The 23,046-nt window shown below is 42.5% G+C and overlaps 1 protein-coding gene across 1 annotated transcript in view; it reads left to right on the top strand.

Annotated features, from left to right (window-relative positions):
• SEZ6 (seizure related 6 homolog) overlaps positions 1–20,668 on the top strand; it is an 823,732-nt gene extending 803,064 nt beyond the window's left edge. Inside the window, exons 15-17 of the mRNA XM_069226215.1 lie at positions 11,342–11,462; positions 16,836–16,938; positions 18,412–20,668. Of these exons, the coding sequence (XP_069082316.1) occupies positions 11,342–11,462; positions 16,836–16,938; positions 18,412–18,441 (254 nt within the window). The 3' untranslated portion in view covers positions 18,442–20,668. The remainder of the gene's footprint in view (positions 1–11,341; positions 11,463–16,835; positions 16,939–18,411) is intronic.
• Positions 20,669–23,046: the final 2,378 nt, after the last annotated feature.

Genomic DNA, 23,046 nt, shown 5'->3' with positions numbered 1-23,046 from the left:
CCCTTTCTGTTGCACAAATGTTATCGAATTTAAACTGAAAGAATTACTGTAAATCCTCATTCAGTTTAACTACTGCTTGAGTAACCTATTGTATAAAGAGTGGTCCAGGGTGGCTACCTAGTAGTAAATGCTCTTTTAAGTTCTCACTTTACACACCTGCAGACAACACTAAAATTATGCTATTCTGAAGGTCTTTGCGGTGAGTCAGGTGAACTGCCTGTCCGCAATAAGCCAGAGCAGGCAGTTGAACCGTCTTCAACTGAACACTGGCAAGATGGACGTAGACACCTGCCCTTTGCCCCCAAAATCGGAGTTTGCCCGCGTTTGTACACAAGGCCTCTTTTGTGCAGGAATCGCTTCTTCTTTCTTGCGGGGTCCAAAAATCTGCCTTTTGTCCCTCGGGGCGCTCTGACGGTCACTTTTATTGCCTGCCTTGTTCCCGGTGGAGGTAACACTCGCTAGAGGTAATCTTCACAGAATCATTTCGAGGAACATAGGCTTTCACGCAGACATTTTGTCTGGGCGTCTAACATTTCTATCTATGAGCTTATTTTTAGCCTTTGCTTTTTCGTATGGATTTTTGGCTCAACAATATGAATCTTCATTGATTTCAATCAAATCATCCTCTGCTCAGGTCCTGGGGCACGTCCGGGCAACGCTTAGCCGAATGTTCCTTTTCTCTTTTAAATTCCGATCAATGGACTCCTCGGGTAGTAATACCTTGTTCTTTTCAGTCTTTGACGACACCACTTCAAAAACGCAAGGTGAAATAATGGGTTATCAGTTGACAACATATCAGTGCCGGCAGCCTTGTGCATTTGTTTGCTGCCAGAGGTAGTGTTTGTAACTCCCTCTCGATCCACTAGAGGGCAACAGAACGCCATCTACTTAGTCGGGGTGCGCTGTTCAGCAGCGTCTGGCGTAGGTGCTCTCAGCGCGAAATGCAGGCTCCTGCGGCCGTGCAGCCCTCCCGCCCCCACCCTCCATGGGGCCACCATCCAACCTAAAATCTCTGCATCGCGGTGAGGTGTGGGATTCTGAGGGGTCCTCAGCATCTTCCGCAGGAGTACCCCGTCATTTTACTTTACGCAACCAGGGATCCTGACCCTCCCTTCCTCACTCTCAGAATAACAGAACTCGGGCGGCGTACAAAGTGGGGGTCCCTGGGATCCAGTAATGATGAAGTGGGGTTCTGTAGAAGTCAAAAGGTTTGGAACCAGTGTGCTAGAGCACCTAAGCATCACAGCTAATAAGATATGGTGCTGAAGTTCTCTCTCCTCTAGTGCTGGTGTACTGTAGGCTTCCTTGTGCCAATGCACACACTTTTTCACTACAGAGAAGTGGTCTTCAAACTTTTTAATGCCGCACCACCCCCAGTGAGGGAAAAAGTCATTGGCTCCTCTCACTATTTTTCACAATTATCCTATTAAATTGGCAATGCTCAAATATGTTTAGACTCGTTTAAACATTGCAGTTAAGTTATGTTACCGTTTAAAAACTGTAACCAAATACATGATTGCCAAACATACGAATCTGGTCAGGCAGGCCTTACTTTTAAAAGTGTCCACAGTGTGACTATTAGAAGTGGAGGTGGGGGTTTTAAAGAGTATTTGGAGTCCCTTCCCTTTTGACATATACTCCCAGCTTGGATATACATGACAAAACATGTTAGTGATGGCCCATTACAGAAGGTTCACTGCTGTGCATATTTGTGATGCTTTGGCTTAACACTTTACCACTTTGCATGTGTGCTGTACAGTGCAGCACACATGCAAAGCTAGAAAAGTTTGGACAAAATAAATCTTTTCTCCAACTGTACCCCAGCCTCAAGGAGGCTTATTTGTTTGATGCAAATGCTTTTCCACCAAAGTTAGTAGATAGAGATTAGCGTTAAAATCCATAGGTGGGTGCCTGGGTATGTCCATGTACTACCGATGGTACGCCTCCTCCCACTTTCTCATTTAACAGTTCTTTATTTAGTTTTTGTACCACCCATGGCATACCTCCTGTTTTTTTTTTTTAACATTTCTTTGTTGAGTTTTTTTATTAACATTGCAAAGCAATAGATGTAATTCAAGCACTTTCATAAGGTATTATTTGCTGTGCCAGGAGCATCTTAGAAGCCTGCTTCAGTGCGGTACATAGAAATGAGCATTATGATTTGTCTAGAAGCAATTGCAAAGTATTTTGTTCTTCACGTGATGGCTTTTTTTGTGTGGGATCCCATGGGCTGTGGAAGGTAGAACAGACGGCTCGTGGGTGAGGGTTTGGTGTTATTAGGGATTCTTTCGTTTTTCATGCTTTGGACAGCTAAGTCTGCTTCTGCTGCTTTACATGCTTGAGCACCATGCCAAATAATTCATAAAAATGGATTCAAACATAAATACAAATCTGTGATGTGCATGTAACACGTGGTGCTTTGCGCCTGTGTAAATCATGGCCCTCATTTCATGTAGATTGCAAAAGTCACTGCCGAGGAAAATGGTGTCAGACCTGCCGTTTTTCCCCTGGCCGAATTTATTTTTCTAGGAGTTTTGCAGGTCGGATTGACAGAGTTTGCGATTGCACAGTAAAACCACAAGTTGTTATCAGAATCGTTATTTCACATGCAAAAAAGCAAACAGTGGAACAACTGAGACTCCATTTTTTCAGAGCTTGGAATGCAGGACAGGCGAAAACTTACATTTGTGCCTGATTTAATATTTTCCTCAGGACTCCGAATGAGGTATTATATGTTATTCTGCGTAAAGCCAGCTCACAAAGCTACTTTGCTGTAGCAAAGTCAGTGCACGTGGCTTTGCGCATGCACTCTGGAAGTCACACAGGACATCTTGCAAGTTCCGAGGAGTCCTCCTTCCTTGCAATTCACTAGGTAAACCATAACACCGCTCCTGTGGTTGTAAAGCCCGGAATGGTTAACTTTTTACCATCAGCAGGGCTAACCATTCACAGAGTGCAAACAGTCAATTCCTGACAACCTACAATCCGCATCTCCAGATTATGGGCACCTTAAGGAGCAGGCGGAAGTCTCAAGGACCACAGCATGCTCCCACAGTGTTCCTTTCGCAAAAGAATAGCATTTTTGTTTCTTCGCAGCCAAAGATTGTAATGCTGTCACATGGCAAATGTAACTACTGAGACAGAGGTCTTCTGTGCCACGAAGGTCTCTATCCCAGCATTCATCAATGTACATAATGAGATGCAGAGTCAGTTTCTGCCTCATTAATTTTAATACAACAGGAGGAGTGCACCTTACAGCTCATACCTCCTTCCCACACCAAATGATTAAAAAACCTTTGAAAGCACGAATCGTGACAGCCCAATTCAAAGCATTATGTTAAAAGTAGTCTCTGTGAATTTGGCTTCTTACAATTTTTCAACACACTTTCAACTGTGTTATTAGTATTTTCACTCTGAGGCTTTATGGTGTGTGCAGACGGCGCATTAACTAATTGAATTAGCTTATAATGTAAAATATTCGGTTTTTACCAGCCGCTCAGGCGAACTTACCACCTGTAAGATGCAGATGATGGCAGCGATGTAGGGAAAAGTTAGAAAGCAAACTAGCACTGACGCCAGCAACTGCAGCCTACCATCTACTCACCATGTTAAGAAGAATGTGGTAGAAAATTGCTTCAAAGCTAGTATTTACCATCCTGGAATGCAATCCCTGGGGATCTGAGCATTAGAGGTAACTTTCATAGGTTCCCTATAGCACCTAAACCTTTTTTTTTTGTACAGCGTACAATACATTTTTCATACTCTAAACGAGTTCTCCCAACCTCACATTGTTTTTGATATTACTCTAGCATCCCTCATATCTGTCCCGTCTAAGGCCTAAGTGAGGTCAAATCCAAATTAGCCTTCTGGATGGTTCTGGCCCATCAAGATTCAATGTTCATTCTACCTGGCAGTCCTATGCATCGATCACCACCTTTGACCCCTTTTGATCTAAATCATACAGCTGTTTAATTCACTTTTACATTCACTTTCCCTAAACAAGCAGTGTTGCTGTTATCATTTACAGTAAGTTTTTTGTGAGGACGTTTTGTAATAAATATAAGTAACAAGACCACAAATCATCTGGCACCTAAGTCCAACTAATCCCAAGGTGAACAAAGGTATGGGCTAAAATATCGCTCTGGAAAAAAGAACAGAATAGTATTTGAATTCCCACTTGAAGGCGGTGGTGGTTGGTGACTCTTGAAAGTGGTGGGGCTTAAAGGTTGTTGATGAGTGTGATGGACGAGTGAGAAAAGCATGCGAGTGTGACTACACACAGGGCGATGAAGGTGTTCGGAGGGGGGACCAAGGAATGGCACATAAATACTTTAATACGCGCACTTCAAACATTTTGCCATTACTCGTCCCTGCAGCTGCTACCAATCAGTAAGAATGGCCCGCCGCCACTCTCAACGATGCTCATGCTGGGTGGACATGGCAACGCACTTTATTGACATAGTAATAGGTTGTAAGTGCGGCTCGCACCTGGGGGGTGATGCTCTTACACCATAATAGAGGAGCCGCCCCTGCTTGAAAAGAGTCTTTGTATTATCAAAAGCAGAGCTTGTGTGTCTGTGTATTACAAAGAGAAGATGCTGGGGTATGTCTATAAATTATCAAAAATAGGCTTCCAATTTATTATGGCTGCTCTCAAGAACAAAGCTCTGTGTGAAAGAATCTGTGCATTATCTTGAAGAGAATGATGATTTGGCTGAATTTTAGATATTATAAGTAGGCACCACATTATGCTTTTGTGCTATCAAGAACAGTTTCAATTGAGTCAGAATATTATCAGTATTGGAGTTTTTAGTAATTCTGGTATTTGTAGGATCCTAGCTCTTGGTGACCCTGGGTTCTTGAAACGTACGTCTGAATGAAGCTGTGCATTTTAAAAGCAGAGGTGTCAATGACTCCAGGTATTATCAAGAACAGTGCCCTACTCGTGGACACATTGGTGAGTTTATTTTGGTGTTACCAAGAGTAGAGCTCTCGTGACTCTGCAATACTCAGAGTATTATAACGATTGGAGTCATTGTCACAAATGAAAAAATAATTATAGAACATCACGGGGCAGACAGCATTTCAAAATACTCTGTACTGAACATCAGCTATCAGTCATCAACATTACTCCACATGCACAGACAGTAGATTTATACGGCATGTCGTAGGATGCAAGGGTTCAGTAAACAATAGCCTAATTTCAGCAAATAACCATGGTGATGAACATAGTGTAATATATTTTCTGAAGCTATATTGTACAGCATAATATTCTGTGGGTATGGACTGAGCCTGATGGAATACACATCAAGAAAGTGAGGATCACATTAAAAACTTTCTGTGGCATCGTCAAAGGATAGGGTAAAAACATATGAACCAGATTTGAAGAAAACACATCGTAACAGGTGATTTAAATAAGGATGATTGTTTCAGTAAACACAAAAAGGCCAAAACCCTGGCTGGGCTAAACAAAGCACAAAAAAGCAAAACATCCAACAGTTTTGTCTGTAAGGTGTCTCTATGGCCTGAATTGCGCCAGGCCACAAACTTATCCCAGCATCAGGTTTAAACAGTTTTCCTATACTAACTCCTGAGCACTAGAATTACATCCTCTACTTCAAGAGGAATATCGAAGGCAGTCAACTGTTGCCTCTCAAACTCGACGCATGTAGGTGTAGATTGTGCAGGTCAGGGTGCAGAACCCTGCTCTGCCTCTGTCACAGAAGATCCCCCAAGAAGCGGCAGCCTGATAGGGGGACAGATGCTCATGCCCAGATTTTCTTGATACCATATTCTCCTGTCCCACTTTGGGACCACTCGGATCACTTAGGCTCATTTGTTCCTGGCCTTCATGGGAATTTGGGGCTGGAGAGGTAGCAAGTGGAAGGTATACACAAGTCCAGTGCTCTACTCTAGGTAGCACTTGTCTCAGAGAGACCGCCTTCTTAGGAACTCCAGCATGCAAAACTGCTGAGATTGCGCATTCTCAGTGCTGGCAAAGAAATCAAGCCAGAGTTCTACCCATTGCTTGAAGAGTCAGAGCCTGAGTTCATCTACCCTGGCATTCAAAGATTCCGCCATGTGGTTCATGACCAGGCAGATGCCCTGTCAACACAGCCAGTTCCACAGGGGCAAAGTCTCCTTACACATGACCGACGGTCCACTTTGCTCAGTTTGTTGCACTATCAGTGGCAGTGGTGTTGTCTGTGAGAACCTGGAACAGCCTCCCTTTGATAGACCAGAGGAAGGCATTCCATGCTAAGTGATTTGCTTGCAAATTCAATACGTTGGTGTCAAGATGAGCCTCTGTCAGAGACCTGAGTCCTCTATTCTCAACTTTTCCCAGATGACCTCCCCAACCCAACATTGGCACATATGTCACCACTATTTGTTCTGCGTGCATAGGAACAAGGTTCTTCATTGGTTCAATTGCGGTTGAGCAGCCCACACTACAGGTTGTTTGAAGCATCCTTTAAAACCTGGATGGAATCTGACAAGTTCTCTGGGTGCTGAGCCCACTGAGACTTCAGACCCACTGCAGAGCCTGCATGTGCAATTTGGTGTAGTTGTAGAGCAGGATGCAGGAGGCTAAAAGGTCTCAAAGCAACTCTCGCTGAAACGTGGGATCAAGGTCGAAACATCAGGATCATAACCCAAATGTCCTCGACTCAAACTAGAGGGAAGGCTTGAAACTGCCCAAGATTGAGGATGGCAGTGAGGAGTGATTTCAACATGTTCATCAAAATCTCCAAAGGTGTTAAGAGGCCTGTGGTTGCCTGTAGGTGGTCTACGACCGACTTCAGCAAGGTTTAAGAAGGCTTGTATCCCCACCCTCTGAAGGTGCGCTGCAACCACCACCATCACTTTCTTGAGCATCCAAGGGACACTGGTGAGGCCGAAGGGGAGCACAGAGAACTGAAAATGCTCTTGGCTGGCCTTGGACCTCAAGTAACCCCTGTGGGACTGCAGAACCAGAATGCAAAAATAGGCACCCAGCATGTCCAGCGCTCCCATCCAGTCTTCTGGCTCGAGGGTAGATATAACTTGGGCCAATGTGAGCATCTTGAATGTGTCCTTTTTAGAAAAATATTAGCAAGTGAATAGGAAACGGGCCTCAGTCCTTTAGCACCACGAAATAACAGAAGTGACATCCAATCCCTATTTTCGATGATGGGACCCTCTCTATGGCTCCTTTGTCCAAAAGAGCCTTAACATCCTGCTGCAAAATGGGCAAATGGTCTTCCAACAGCTTCTCTAATGTAGGTGGAATATGCGGTGGATTGGAAAGTAATGATAGGGAATACAATTGCTGAACTGTTTGAAGCACCCATCTGTCAGATGTGATATTCTGCCACCAGTGGAGCTAATAACTTATCCTGTCTTCAAAAGGGTTGTCATGTTCTGCGGCAAGTTAAAGTGGTTTGGTGGTGGCATCAGGAGGACGGGTGACTGTGCAGTGTGCTCGCCCTGAGGACAAAAGAAGCTGATTCGTCCATGGAGGGCCAAGGAAAGAGTTCAACCCAGTTTCTGTGGAAGTTTCAAGCCCACTGGTGTCTTGAAGGTCCATAAAATGATTGCCCTCATCATACAAATTGGATGCATAATCTCATCATCTCCATGTTGTCTGTGTTCTGAGTCTGAAGTAAAAGGTATGTGAGGCGTTCTAGGTAAAGGCATAGTTCTATCTGAGAATGAGGTTGGACTAGCTGCCTAAAGGTTTTGGAGGGCACAACATCTGTTGAGGTCGTGCCAGGTTCACATCCAAGTCAGATAAGACAATGGAGCCTCCCCCCAGTGTTGGCATTGAAGTGCAAGGCAGTGTTGAGGATTGTGGCGCTGGATTTGAAGACAATTTGGTTGTTGACCGCATAATCAGGGCAAACCCTGCAGCAGAGCCAAGAGTTGCAGACTGTGTCATGGACCGATCTTCTGACAGCAGCCCACTTAGAGGCCTCCTTGGATCCCTTGGGCCAAAAAGCATGCTAGGGGGAGCCGGACGGTTGCAGAAGATGTGCAACATGGTTTCCTTGAAAGTATCTACTTGTTGCTTATGGACCCAGAAATTTGTGTTGCTGTGGAATCAGTGCCTCATTAGGAGACCAGGACTGATATTGCACCTTCACAATCGTACTACTTCTGACGAGTGGTGGGACGAGGGAGAGTCACGCTTTGAAGTCTGACCTGGCGTCTTGAAGTGTGAAGATGGACCTTATGTGGGAATGACCCCAAGAACAGGAACGGCTCCATGTCTTTGACTTCTACTTGGGACACACCGTAGGCATCTCCCAAGGGTGTTCGACAAGGTTGAGCTTGGCTTTGAGGACCTGGATTACCTTGAGAGGCATCTGGGCATAGCCCCCACAAGACAGACTAGGAGTTGTACCAAGGCCCTAGTCAACAGAGACATAACTCATGGGGATCTGTCACAGATATCTGTTTGTGATAGCCCTACAAGACTTAAATCCTGTGGTCTTCGGAGTGGACACATTCCCTTACACACTGAGATAAAACAGTTGACAAGACAAAAATGTGTCAAAGGGATGATAAAAGGTCGAGGGAGCAAGCTCCGGATCTGCTCCTGAAGGCGCATAAAGAAAGGGAATGGCATCACAGTGCAGGGGTGACAGGTATATGTGGCTCTGGCATCACTTCGGGGTGAGACAAAGCATACACGGAGACACAACCTCATCTGTAGGTGCTTGGGAGCAATGCTGAGAAAAAATTCTGGATCCAGTCTGATGCCTCGGGGTAATAACAAGGTTATAAATCTGCGATTAGAAGTATCCATCAGAAATTAATTTCAGTGAGGTTTGGGACAGTGCCTACAGACAATGACAGCCTAGATTCCCTAGCTCCAAAACCACCCATGGTTTCATTTCCTATATCCACTCACTTGCTGTATCCCCACTTTCCCCTGTCATTGCTACTGCCAATTCTAGGAAGAGAATATCAGGGCAACAGAAGTAGATTGCCATCGAGCTTCTTATAACCTTCTTCTGTGTTCCTGAGTAATTGTGCCATCACAAAATAATAAGGCTTGACCACAGAGCACCATCATCACTACAATAGCACAATGGAGAAATGAGATGTGCTGCCACCACCCACAGTCATCAAACACACATTAACAGTGTGCATGGTTTACACTTAGAAGCTGGGACAGTGTTCACTGGTGAGGAGAAAAAGTGGAAGCCTCCTCACTAGGCACAGTTTTAGAGAACTTGTAATAAATGGTTCCTTATGCATTGCAGTGCAAACTCTTCATCAGGGATGGATGATGCACCAACCAGCCAATAGCATTACTGAGGGAGAAACACTCCCCTGGGTCAAATCAAAGTCCAATCTTTGTATATTTTGGATAACTGGAAACAATAGGGGTTCGCAGACAATTGCACTTTCAAGTCAGACCTAATAAGTGACGTACCAGACAGACGGACATAACCAGCACGTTCTAAATGGCTGCACAATTAAAGCGACATAAAGGGAACAGCAAAATTGCCAAAACCAACCCAAAGCACATAATACTTATTAATACCTAATAATCTAATCTCTGATTACGTTGTTGACTATGTATTTTCTTGTCACTAAACTCACCTAAAAAATACTATCAACAGGAAGCTTATGATGAAAAAGCATATACACTTTATTTTTGCCTTTTCACTAACAAATGTGTGAAAAGCATATCTTACTTATGAGCAGATATGCTTGAAGTATGGATCCTGTGTATAGGATTGTATAGGATTAAGCAGGAGCTGGACTGCTACTGACGGGGTCCAGAATCCAGTCATGCCTGTTGTGTAGTGGAACCAGAAAACACACATATCTGACTTCTGGCACTAGACTTTTTACTGTGGACTTTCTGTGCGTTGATGCTGAAGCCCCGGGGCATCGGATCACAGAGGATTTCTGTATTCTAGGTAGTATTTGATTCAGAAGTTTTCATTGCTTGCTTAGTGTCAACAAAATGTTTTGAAATGTTGATGCTTATGTTCTCATTTACGTTATGTCTAAGGTCAAACTTAGGGCCAGATGTACCAAAGGATTTGACCCATTCTGTGTCAATCGGAAAATGCTTTACTACATATGGCCCTTAGACTCTTAGGAACTAGTGCTCCTTCAAAATGATGCGCTTCATACCACATCTTCATGTCATCTCTTTATAAGACATTTTATCACCCCAACCAGAAGTGCAACTCAAAGGATGTACCTGATGCATGAGAATCATTATCTTTGTACTCTTGATCCACAGCAACCCTGTGAGAGTCTTAAAAAAAATACCCACATGGACAAAACACGTGACGACTTTGCTTAGTGTTTGTTAACTGAACATGTGCAAAACCCAATCAAAAAAAGAAAACTGATGTTATTGTTTCTGTGCCTTTGTTAACATACTGATATTGACATGGTGTACACATATGTATTTACACTGGCCTCCCCTATCTCCTCAGTCTTCCGCAGTAGGGTGTTTGAATCAGTGATTGAGGCATTGGGCATGATCTCCACATGTAGGAAGACATTTCTGCCTAATTTGTACATAATGTGATTGTTATAGACATACAGATGTGTGTTTGATTGTCTATTCACGGTGGTAGCAAAAGGCTTGGCTTACATATTGGAAGTTATAGAAATAGTTTTAGTAAAGAAGTTGGGATATGCTGGAAAAGGTCTGCATGTAAGAATACAAAACAAATAGTGTAATCCAGTGGTAAACGAGGGTCACTATTTTTCTGACTACTATATGTGCCTCTACCCTCATTTCCTTGAATAGGATCGACCCCCATATTTGCATTACCTGTGCTATAGCTTCACATTATTCAAGTTCCAGAACGTCTGCCACAATTTATACAAACAAGCATTTGCAATACAGTGGGTCTCACATTTGCTCTAGTTAGAGCTATTGGCGTTGTAAACGCTTAACCAGACTTTTCTTGCCACATAAATTGAAAATGAAAAGTAAAACAGTTTCACATAAGTGAGCCCAGTCACAGCGCCACGGCCGCCATGAGCATCAGCGTGAAGAAACACACAAAAGGAAAAAAGGAAAGCGAAGTTCGCTCGCAGTCAAACTTATTGGCAAAAGTGCAATTAGCCATGTAACAGGGACGATGGTCAAGGCGGTAACAAAACCTCCCCCAGGAGGAACAAATGTAAAGCAGTTAACAATGTCATCAAACGTAATACAAGTCTGGAAGTTAGAGTGCAGATAGAGTTCTGGGAGGTCTAGTTTTATCCCAGTTTATGTCTTTTCTTTATGATTTCCTTACCAATGTCTTTGTATCGCATTGACTTTGTTTTTATCTTCTTCAAGCACCATTGACACCTTCTCTCCTTCTCTCTGGTTCAGCTGTAGCAAAGTCCGTCACCTCACAGAATGTGCTGGAAGGAGTCAACATTCTAATCGCTATCTTCATCCCAGTTGTCATCGTTGCCCTCATCATAGGTGGCATCTACATGTACTTTTCAAAGTAAGTCTCTATACTTTTATTAGTAGACACACACACCAAGAATATAACTCTGGGTGCCTTGGGTTGCCAAATGAAGCCTAGAGCTGGGAGCTTGGTGTCCTGTTGACAAGGAGCATGGTTCCGACCCTAAACATTGAATGTCACATATGATCTATTAAAATAATTGTGTATTCCATCCAAAGTCTGCATTTGATAAATTCACCAATGCAGCATCCTGTCGATAAAGTCATGCGTGGTCTCCTAAATGAAACAATGATACTTTTCCTTGTGTCATACTTTGTTATACCACTTTGAAACATATGGTCATTCACCAATCTCCTTTATTATCCTGTCCACGCACTAACATTCATATGCAAGCTTTCCAGTCATCTGTCATGAAGATGGATCTTTTAAAGAAGATTTATTCTTGAATTCTAATTTCTAAAAGACACATTATATATTAGATATGAGAACAATCACATAGTGGGCAGACGAAGAAGAGTTAGAACCTGAGCAGACAGTGAGGCTTTGTGCCCTGGCTCCTTATCCACATTGTCACCAAGAATCACCATTCACATGCAGATACAAGATTTGATGCAACACAAAAGATATGAAAAATATCAGAGGATGATATTGCTCACCTGACAAGAACAAAGACAGCTGGTCAGCTTAGCCAGGTTGGGGTCAGGCTGTGGAGAATGAAGGTCATTGAGGAAGTCAATGCTGCTGACACATTGTGAGAGAGATCGCACATACTTCACTAGAGAGCTCCCAGCTATGCCAGGAGATGAGACAGGGCTATCAACTGTAGACCTGTAGAAGAATATTCACCTGGATGGCTGCAGTTTAAAGCAGGTCGACACTTTGGTAGAGTTAAATATCCTGCTTCATTCTTAAGACAGCTTACTCCCATAATGGAGCAGCGAGCTTCAGGAAGGGTCTTGCTTAGCTGGACCAATAACGTTGCAGAATCCTGGAGAGCAGAGGTGTTCCCACTAATGACTACCAATCGGAAGTCTGTGGTAGACAGAAGAGCACCAATATATGGTTTTCTTGGTAGAAGTGCCTCTGAGAACATAACTGGTTGAGGTTGTGGCAATATCTTTCTTCATGAAAGAATGAATCACCCTTTTAATCAGTAGTGGGTAGTGGGGAAGAGAGGAACACTTAAGTCTGTGGCAAAGCTCCCGCCTCACTTGAAAATATGGCTTCGCCATCATGACATGTCCCACGGGACTGCTTGTTGAATGTATTAGAACACAATTCAAAGTCATCACAGAAATATGAGATGGTGTTTTCTAAAGTTAGTTATGGTAGATACAATGGAATGAGAAACAGCTAAGTTTCTTTCTATTATTAATAACTGGATGAGATTCTGGGGCTGAGTTGAGCAGTGAAGACTAATGGCAGAGGTTACTTCTGCTTAACAAAGTCACCTTTAGAAATAATACCAGGACCCTGTAATGGTTTATTTCGGTGGACATGCGTGTTGGAGATTTCAGGTGACGGTGTGATGCCATCAAACTACCACTTCAGACTCATGAATATTATTGGTATCTACTGGTCAGATGTGCAATCTCTTGAAGGGATTTTCATCCAGTGTGGCATATCTAGGGCTTTTGTCACACTTGCAGTGCCCTGGGGGACGAATGATGGTTTAGCCATCAAAGTAGCTGCATATGCTGTCAAATTAGCCATTTTGAGAGAAGGGCCTCTGATAGAAGTTGAACAAATTTCCATTCGGATGGCAGAACGCTTATCATGAAATGCGAGCAATGGAAATATACCCCTCATACATAAAATGTATAGAGACATGCAAAAAATGACAAGAGGGTATTCTGTAGGAAAGGCAAGAGTCAAGTGTGCTGGACAGCCTGATGCAGGGTGTTGGAAATATACCTTTAAACCATTCTTCTTTCTAGAGCTTAATCTGTTCCAGTGTTTTTATCAACAAGGTGTCCAGTGAAGGTTGAATACAGCTGCATACTCTCTGCAATGAAGAATGTAAAGCTGGTCTGGTCAGAGCACTATCAAACTGCGGTGAAGCACAACAGGGCCCGCGCAGAACCTCCATTTTAGATCCCACATTTTAGCTTAGCACTCTTTTTGATGACGTTTTACATGGTTTTTCACTCATGCGATGATGTACTGAGAATTCACTGTACATGCAGCCTATTCCTTGTAAGCGATGCTGCTATGCAATCTGTACACTCAATCCAAGGCTAGGCACATAGAACGTGATGCTCTTATATCATGATTGTCCATTGGAGACAGCTCCGTACTTGCAGACGTATCATCGCATCAGCTCTGCACCTCTGACACAGTGCGATATGAGCAGTGCTTTCATTATAAAAACTGGCTCTGTGCTACATTCAGCAGAAGAGCACTTCTGCTGGGATTATCCTGGAATGTGGTGCACTGTGACTGAGGTGCAGACCTGGTGACTCTGACCTCCATCCTGTAAGGCACGATAGCCTGCACTACACCAGACCAGCTCCCTGGCTTTCCGGTACATCTTACCCAAGCATGGGGGTATTGGTCTAGCATAGGGTACTCCCACTATGTTCTTGATAGTGTAGGTAATTAACAGATAGGTGTGTACCAACACAGTAACACTATCATGATTGAATGGTTTCTCTTTTTCACCATTTTCACAATGCTGGTTACCATGCTTTGTTCCATCTGCCTAATAATTGCAGCTCATGCTTTTTATGCAAGAATACAACTGTTTGCAATACATTTTTGAAAATACATTTTTGTTATCTTTCTTGTGTCTTTCCTTGGGCAAGAACTGTAACAACCAAAGGGTAGATCTGTTTCCATAATTTCCTTGGGAATCTGAGTAGTCATGTTCAAGGTTGCAGATACCATATGGTACTCTGGTAAGCTGCGGGTTCTGATGGGACACTGTCAGCTAGCAAGGAATTGTGACAGTATTTCCTGATGGCATACACCTACTGAGTCCCAATATCCTGACATTTATGCTGACAGTCCTACTTAATTCATAGGAACCATATAACAAAACCAATGGTGTTAACCCCCTCCAAGCCTTCAATGGAAGACTAAAAAGTTAAAGTTGTTTCTTCACCACAGTAAGCCCTTATGTGGACTTTCATACCTCAGATATCTGAACTTAGAAACATTTTCAGCATTGATTTCACAACTACTACACCCATGGACATCACTGGTATAGTACCAACCTGTGGTGCCTCTTGCGCCTTCCCCTGTTTTCTTAGGAGAGCTATAAGTTGAACTTGGTGCTGGGAGGAAGTTCTGCTGGGTTCTCATTTTAGGATCCTGCAGCCTCTTTCACTCTCTCTCCACCAAGCAGTTAAGCACATCTGTCCATGGTCCTTCTCCCAGGGTATCTCAGCAATGGCACAACATCTTTGGAGTGGCTCAGCATGTCAATCCTGGACACCTGATTGGCAATTATTTCAATCCTTTATACGGCCACTAGTCTGTCCAACTCTATTTACAATAATGTGAGATCATCCTAAACTCGGGAGAGTTTGTTGATGGAATGTAAAATACCACCTGTGATTTTCTCTCTAATATGAAATTACTCCAGAGATGCTTTGTAAGAAAGTACTCTCTCCCTCTGGTGAATTAATGTCAGCAGAGTAAACAGGCCCCTTTTTGCTGACTCTTCCAGGGTCGGTAATAGACCATGAACTGGCAAAGTCATAACAATTTACATTTTTGTAGTTAATTAGAAGGTATATAAAAAAATTCCAAGAGAGAGCTACAGCACATTTAGAAAAGTAAACAATAATCTGGAAGTTTCTAAGGCACTTCAATAGCCACTAGAATATCATAATAAAATGTAACATCTTCTGTCCTTTAGAAAAATGCTTTAAACATGCCCATTAGTACTAAGGAAAGGGGGAGATCTGAGTGCAATCAAATTGTACCTCTCTGAAGATAAGCAACAGACAAAACAAGGAGATATCCTTCCCACCACATGGTCTCTTAAATCCTCCCTCCCTTCCATGCCCTTCTAATTTTGTTGAAACGTATTCACTCTCCTAGTGGCCCCAGATGTAGGATCTTTAGGTTCACTGCAGTGCTAGTGCGGGCCATAATAATAATTATAATAACAATAATAAAAATAAACAATAATTGGTTGTTTAAATATATGTAGAGCCACTGGAATTATGCAACAGGGGAAAACCGAGTTATGAGGCAGGGTTGACTAAATTATGCGGCAAGCAAAGGCAAATTATGCAGCATAATGTGGCACACGTTTTTCTAATAGTACTTCATTATTTTGTCATTTTTATACATGGTAATACAATCTGGGCAAAGGTTTTACCTCATTAGTGCCAGTTTAACAACCAAATACAGAAAAAAGCAGCCAAAGATGACCAGTTAACCTCTACAAAGGGCCTTTGACTGTGTGCAAACCCATATCCCCACTTTTTTAGTAACATTTGATCTGTTTGACCTAGAAACAAACTTTTTTTTGTTAAAATCTGCAGATTATGGAGCGGATGATGGATTATATGTAAAATGCGGCAAATCCATAATGATGTTAAAAAAACTGTGATTGCAGACTCACATAATTCCAGTGGCCCTTAATATATGGTACAAGTCACAAACTGTCTCATCTCTGGGTATTTATTAATCTCCATCTCAATGGTACCCATTTTATTGACTTCAAAAGGAAGAAAGATTAATGCATTAGTTGACCCAGATTAATAACATGATCTCAAAAGACCTTTCAAAACCCAGAGACCTCTCATATATATTGAGCTGTTACATCAATCTACAGGCCCTCAACTGTGATACATTCACCCTGTGCCTTGTTGGTGCTGCAGCAGTCTCACATACGTTTCTTAGGTCTTCAAGGTCAGGAACGATGGCTCATTTCCCTCAGTCAGGTTCTTAAGGCACAGAAAGCTTGGCAGCGCTATAGGCTCTGAAGGGTTCATCTCAGTTTTATTATTTGCTTGCATTGTATACTTCTGTGTTTTCTGGAACTCCTCATTTGAAAAACAATCTCAGTGGAATAACTTTAACCACATTATCACATCCACTATTTCAAAATCAGACAAGTCAATACACAAGAAACACTCTATGAGCAAACAGGCCATGTTACTTCCCTTTTCACAACTTCATGATTCACAATGTGGAACTATACTGGCCAAGGATTTGATACCCAATGTTGAGGCTTTATGGATGTCCTTACTCATAACATGCCTCCATAAAAATGTACCATCTTCTTAGTGCTAGAAGACTCGAATCACTTATCTGCTACACTTAAAAATGCTCAGATAGAGAGATAACCTTTATTCTTTATCCCCTTTTCTTAGCTCTAGACTTTTGTTTAATATTTAGAAGTTGTAAGGATATGTAATAATTCACCGCCTACTTCTTCAATGTCTCTCTCAGATTACAGGGCAAAACATCGCTCCGAATGCCTCTCAATGCTTCTCAGCCTTATGACCAGATCACTGTGGAATCGGCTTTTGATAATCCAACGTTTGAGTCTGGAGTAAGTAATGACCCCCTCGAGCTGCAGGACTTGGACCCTGTCATCCTAGCAGTTTCTACCTGATACTGGATGCTCCACAATGTAGACAGCATACATGCTCACATCTCGATGCTCGCCACTGTGGTGATCTCAACCCTAACTGTGAACAAAAAGCTCTCTGATTAATATGTGCGCAATGTATCCATCACAGGGATATGCATTCTTTTTGTCCCATCAGCATACTAAGCAGCAATGTGATCACCATTCTGATTGACGTGACCAGTGCCTCAAGGATCATTCTTCAGTTTCTCCATATTCAACATCTGCATTCCTAATGGGCATATCATTGGTGTCACAATGCCACCATCTGCTTCTCCATGACACCTTCATCGCTTTAGCTCCCTAAATAACCAGTTTCATCAGTGTGACCATCATCCACATCTATTTCATCACAACCGTTGGCATCAATGCTTACAGAACATTTGTCATCATTTTAAAGACCAGAATCATAATCCTTATCACCAGCTTCAACAGGACCAATGTCATAAGTGGCACCACCTTCGCTATCACCTTCTTCAGAAACATTCATACCAGTGTTGCAATCACCATTGCCATGCTCTTAAAAAACATTGTTTGCAGTGATTTCATCTCCAGTGTGTTTTTTTTCCAAACCATTGACAACCTTGCTTCTATCACCAGTGTCAGGTTCTCTAACACTGCTATTCGTGCTGCCATCTTCCCCAGCATCACGACAATCAGTAGTGCCATCAAGCTTCTTGAAGACCATTGTCATCATTGCTCACATCACCAATGTCAAGCTGTTAACAAACATTGTCTTCATTGATGTCACCTCTTCCAAGAGCACCATCAGGGCTACCACTACTAATGTCACCTTCACCAAGTTAATTTTCATGAGTGCATCCATCACCACTGACTTACTTTCCAAGATTAGTGCTAACAGTGCTGTCATCAGTGCCATCTTCTTCAAAAAAAAGTTCCAGCAATACATCCTTCTCCATAATTTCCTAAGCAAATGCCATCACAGTACCCATCATCACTATGTGCTTATCTGAGTACTCTTGCAGTACCACTACGACTAGCTTATCCAACCTCACTCTTAGTACTTTTAATAACCAATAGCAACTGCTACCACCCTCATCATCAAAGTAAACCCTGTGTGCTCTCACAACCCCATCATCTTCATCTACTTGCTTCTCCCATACGCAAGGTTAGAGTGGCGGGGGACAAGTTAAGAAGACAAAGGGTTGGTAATGAGAAAAGGGGAGACAATGAAAACTGGGGGAGGAAAGGAAAGGGGATGGATTAGGATAATTATCAGAATATAGCTAGGCTAAGGGATATTGAGACAAGGAGCTCCAGAAATTCAGCTGATGGGACAAGGGTGCATTGCCGCATGATGTACAACGGTGCAGCTTTTAATGATATACACCAGCAACCGCATTCCAGTAACTAACACTGTGTTGTTTTTTCTAGGAGACCAGAGAGTATGAAGTGTCCATTTAGACATCGATGTTGCCAGGAGGCCTTGTACGACCCCGTCAAGATGTGGTAGTGTAGGGAGGGAAGGAGGCAAAACGATCTTGCACGCTCAAGCAGACTCTCCTGTCTATTGTGGCCACGTACCCTTCTCTCTTGACACAATGAGTCTCACCAGCAGGACTGCACTGTAAATACTACCCCAGGACAAGACTCTTCTTGCTGCAGCTCCTTCGCATAGTGTGGCAGTTGGCACTGTATGACGACTCTGGAACTATTCCTTTCCTGTTGTGACAGCCATCGCCCATGTACTCAGTATCCTGCATATGGTGGTGTATTCCTTCCCACCACTTCTGGTCATAACAGAAAAAAGCAGTGCCTGACATGGACACATCCCTTTTCCCCAGTTCCCCAAACCACATTGGATGTTCCCTTTTGGACTCCAATGAAATGTGTACGGGGTAGAAGGTTGGGGATTTTGGGTATTGGAAGATTTAGCACCTGGACGCACAAGTAAATGAGGAAACCGTTATGAGGTAAATCCCTACAGGATGTGTGAGCCCATGGGGTAAGGTATGGGAGCAATTATACTCAGCAAGGTGTGCTATACGACAAATACATCCCACAGCTAGTGTTTGTGCAACAAACATGCAGAAGACATCAAAGCCTGCAGTGCAGTGTCCAAGGAGAAAGGTCTTGGGTTCGTTGGGTTAATTTGCAAAACACACCCATCAATTTCCAAGCTTTAACATTCTAGATGGGACACCAGCCTCTTCCAACCAGTAAGCCACTGATACGCATTCCGTCTTAGGGAAAGCAGGAATATAATGGATCTGTGATTCACCTGTCACTTGCATGACTCCCTACCTGACCACACAACCAACCAAAACAAAAGCAGAAAACACCTCTGACACCATAAATTGATGATAGTAAAATCCCTTTTCTCTTCTCCCGCTTCGTTGCAGGAAGCCAGTATTAGTTCTGAATGTTGCGGCCCTTAAGGGTACACTAAATGTGAAATAAGTATCTTTACATGAAGAAGCCATTGGATGTAGTGTCTGGATGTACACTATGCATCCACAGAAGATCTTGCTAATGGGAAGAAAGGCTCTTTATTCTACACTAAAATTCTGCACATGCTGCTTCTCCATATACTCTTACTACCAGCACAATTAACCCACAAGGCTTCTGAGGCTGTGAAACTGAATTGGGGGGAATTTACCTTGTCTACTGTTGTACCAAAACTGGAAAATATGTATCCCAGGTCATGGAACCAATACTTTCACTTTCAATAGGACAGTGTAATACTGTATTGTCAGATAAAATGTACTCCATTTAAAAGGTTTTTTCCCATTTAGAAGGGCAGTGCTGGCCACCTGAGACATAAAGTCCCAGGATATGGAGACGTATAGTTCCTCAAAAGAAAGCATTATAAACAAAAAGTTGTATTAATTTTAAAATATTTCAATGAACAAGGCAGATAAAATACAGTGATGGTCAGAATGTCCAAGTTAACTTTATTAGGTATCCTAACCCATTAGAGAACAGATCACACAGTGAATAGGTTTCCCTACAACACCATAAATAGAAATATTATCGTTGAACTCTAAACTCTTTGTAAACTCATCAGTGAACCACCTCTCCCAAAGGTCATATGTATGCTTTAAGCAGAGGAAAACTCAGGAGATCGACCAAGAGACCAAATAGGATATTTTTAAAGAACAAGGATGTTATTTTTCAAGAACACGTTTATTTCATGATATTGTTAACATGGCGAAATCTGAAATTGTAACAGAATAAAGAATCTTTCTTTCCTGTGTAATGCAAGACTGGTCAGATGGTACAAAGTTACTTTGTAGATAAATGGGTATTAAGTTTTTATTTGTTTGTTTTATGCATTTATTTATTCCGTTAGTCAGTTTTTGCCACTTTGTATAACGTGAACTAGGTCCAAGAGCATCAAAGCACCTAACAAGAGAACAAGAAGAAGAAGAAGGATACCAATCAACATAAAAAGTAAAGATACGCAACAAAGAAAATCCATAGTTGTAGCCGTTTGAATCATGGGAGAAAGGTCAGGCAGACTGTGTCTGGATAGAATGGATACATTAACAAGGGATGAGGAGAAGGTATCATAGCTTCATCCAAAGTGTCTCTCAAATAGTAGGATTTTGAGATCCTTTGCAAATAAAGCAAGGCTTGGGGTTGTGCAAAGAGCTGATGTGGGGGTATTCCACATCCTAGTTGCACTGCCAAAGAATGCTTGTTTCATAAAATGTTTCTTCCTGAATGTTGGATCTTCCACCAGCAGCGTTTCAGCATGTCTTGATACCAATCGAAAGCAAGAGATTATTAGTTTCCCAACCAAGTATGAGGGCAATCTTAAATTGGGTTCTTGCTTCATTGGAAAACCATTGTAAGGCTCGAGGTATAGGAGAAATGTGATCATTTTTTGTGACTTGTCACAAAAGAGCTTCTGCTTGAAACACTGCTCACAGGTGTGACAGATGTGCTTTGGGGTGACTGCGGAGTGGAGAGTTTGCATAGTACAGTTTGAAGAGTACCAGTGCTTAGATTACAGGATTCATGTTTTGCTGCAGGAGGAATTGGATGATGTTTCACAGCAGTCTCAATTGGTGGCTGGCACTCTTAGCCATGGATGAGATTTGCATATGAATGGTAAGGCGACTGCCAATGATTGTTAAAGATAAATCACAATGATTTAGCATACTCTGTGATGGTGGATTTAGAGTTCAGTAGAGAGATGGAATTGAACCCCTGTTGGTAGGGAGGTTGGATTTATTTTGGGTGAAATTAGAAGAATTCCGTTTTTTGGCCTCAGTTTTAAGTGGTGGTTACCCATCCACTTTTGTATCCCATCAAGCGAATTGGAGAGTACAAGGATGATAGGTGGGCAAGAAATATTCAGGTAAATCTGGGTATCATCTGCATATTGGTAATAGATAATTCCAGACTTACTCAGAATCTCCCAAGGGCATTCAAGAAATAGATTAAACGAGGTTGGGAATAGTATTGAACTGTGTGGAACCCTTTGCTTTAAGTCAATTGTGCTAGAAGCAGAATTTCATATTTGAGCTATCTGTGGTCGGTGGGACAAAGATAAATCAAACCAGTTTGGGACTCCCCATTGATGCCCATCTGTGCCTTCAAAATGTTATCAGAGCACAGTGACGAACTGTGTCAGAGGCAGCCAAGCGATCCAAAAGCACAAGTAGGCAGGAATTACCCAAAAATTATCAACAATATGCCAACAAGCCTTTTCAGTGTTGTCGTCTTATCTGAAACCTGACATTAAGAAGGATACTTGTCTGTGTATGAAGGGATAGCTATGAGGCAATACAGCTTTCTAAAACCTTACCTAAGTAGGGAAGTCTTGATTTTGAACAGGTTTTCTTCAGGGCTGTGAGTTTCATAAGGATGTGGGACACCTTGCTAACAGGGAAAGCACCTTGCTCCAGTGAGGAATTCACCAGGGATGTCCAATATGTTATCTACAGCTTAGCCAGTTTCTTGCTTAAGGTCCCAGGCAGTGCAACAGAAAGGTGGTTAGAAGGTTTGACCTTATTTATGATTTTGAGAAGCTCTATCCCTGAGACTGCATCATAGTGGGACCATGTCCATTGGGTCTTGCAGTACAGTACACAGCCATCAGGATGGACAGATATTGTAGGAACTGAAAGTTCAATAGAGTCTACTTTCTCTATGAAGAACTTTGCAAATTCTTATGGAGGTGTGTACACTTTGCTAATTGAAGGCTGGCTTTTGGATTGTTTAATGATGTTGATGAGAACTTTTGGGTTATTTTTGGAGACTGTTGGACTTTTGCTTATGCAGGGTCATCCCCAGTCTTTTTGCCTCCTGCCTCCTATTTTTTTCTGACCTGTTGCTGTTGGCTTTTCAACTCTGAGCACTTTACCACTGCTAACCAGTGCTAAAGTGCATATGCTCTCCGTGTAAATTGTATGTAATTGGTTTATCCATGATTGGCATATTTGATTTACTAGTAAGTCCCTAGTAAAGTGCACTAGAGGTGCCCAGGGCCTGTAAATCAAATGTTACTAGTGGGCCTGCAGCACTGGTTGTGCCACCCACACAAGTAACCCTGTAATCATGTCTCAGACCTGCCACTGCAGTGTCTGTAAGTGTATTTTTACACTGTAAATTCGACTTGGCAAGTGTATCCACTTGCCAGGCCTAAACCTTCCCTTTTCTTACATGTAAGGCACCCCTAAGGTAGGCCCTAGGTAGCCCCAAGGGCAGGGTGCAGTGTATGGATAAGGTAGGACATATAGTAATGTGGTTTATATGTCCTGACAGTGAAATACTGCCAACTTCGTTTTTCACTGTTGTAAGGCCTGTCTCTCTCATAGGATAACATGGGGGCTACCTTTAAATATGATTAAAGTGTAGATTCCCCTAGAGAGTAGATGGATATGTGGAGTTTGGGGTCCCTGAACTCAAAATGTAAAAATACATCTTTTAGTAAAGTTGATTTTAAGATTGTGCGTTTGAAAATGCCACTTTTAGAAAGTGAGCATTTTCTTGCTTAAACCATTCTGTGACTCTGCCTTGTTTGTGGATTCCCTGTCTGGGTCAGTTTGACAGTTGGGT

This window comes from Pleurodeles waltl, chromosome 3_1 (genome assembly GCF_031143425.1).
Source record: "Pleurodeles waltl isolate 20211129_DDA chromosome 3_1, aPleWal1.hap1.20221129, whole genome shotgun sequence".
Classification (NCBI taxonomy): Eukaryota; Metazoa; Chordata; class Amphibia; order Caudata; family Salamandridae; genus Pleurodeles; species Pleurodeles waltl.
Note: the sequence above shows the minus strand (reverse complement) of the source record. Positions and strands in the feature narration are given on the sequence as shown.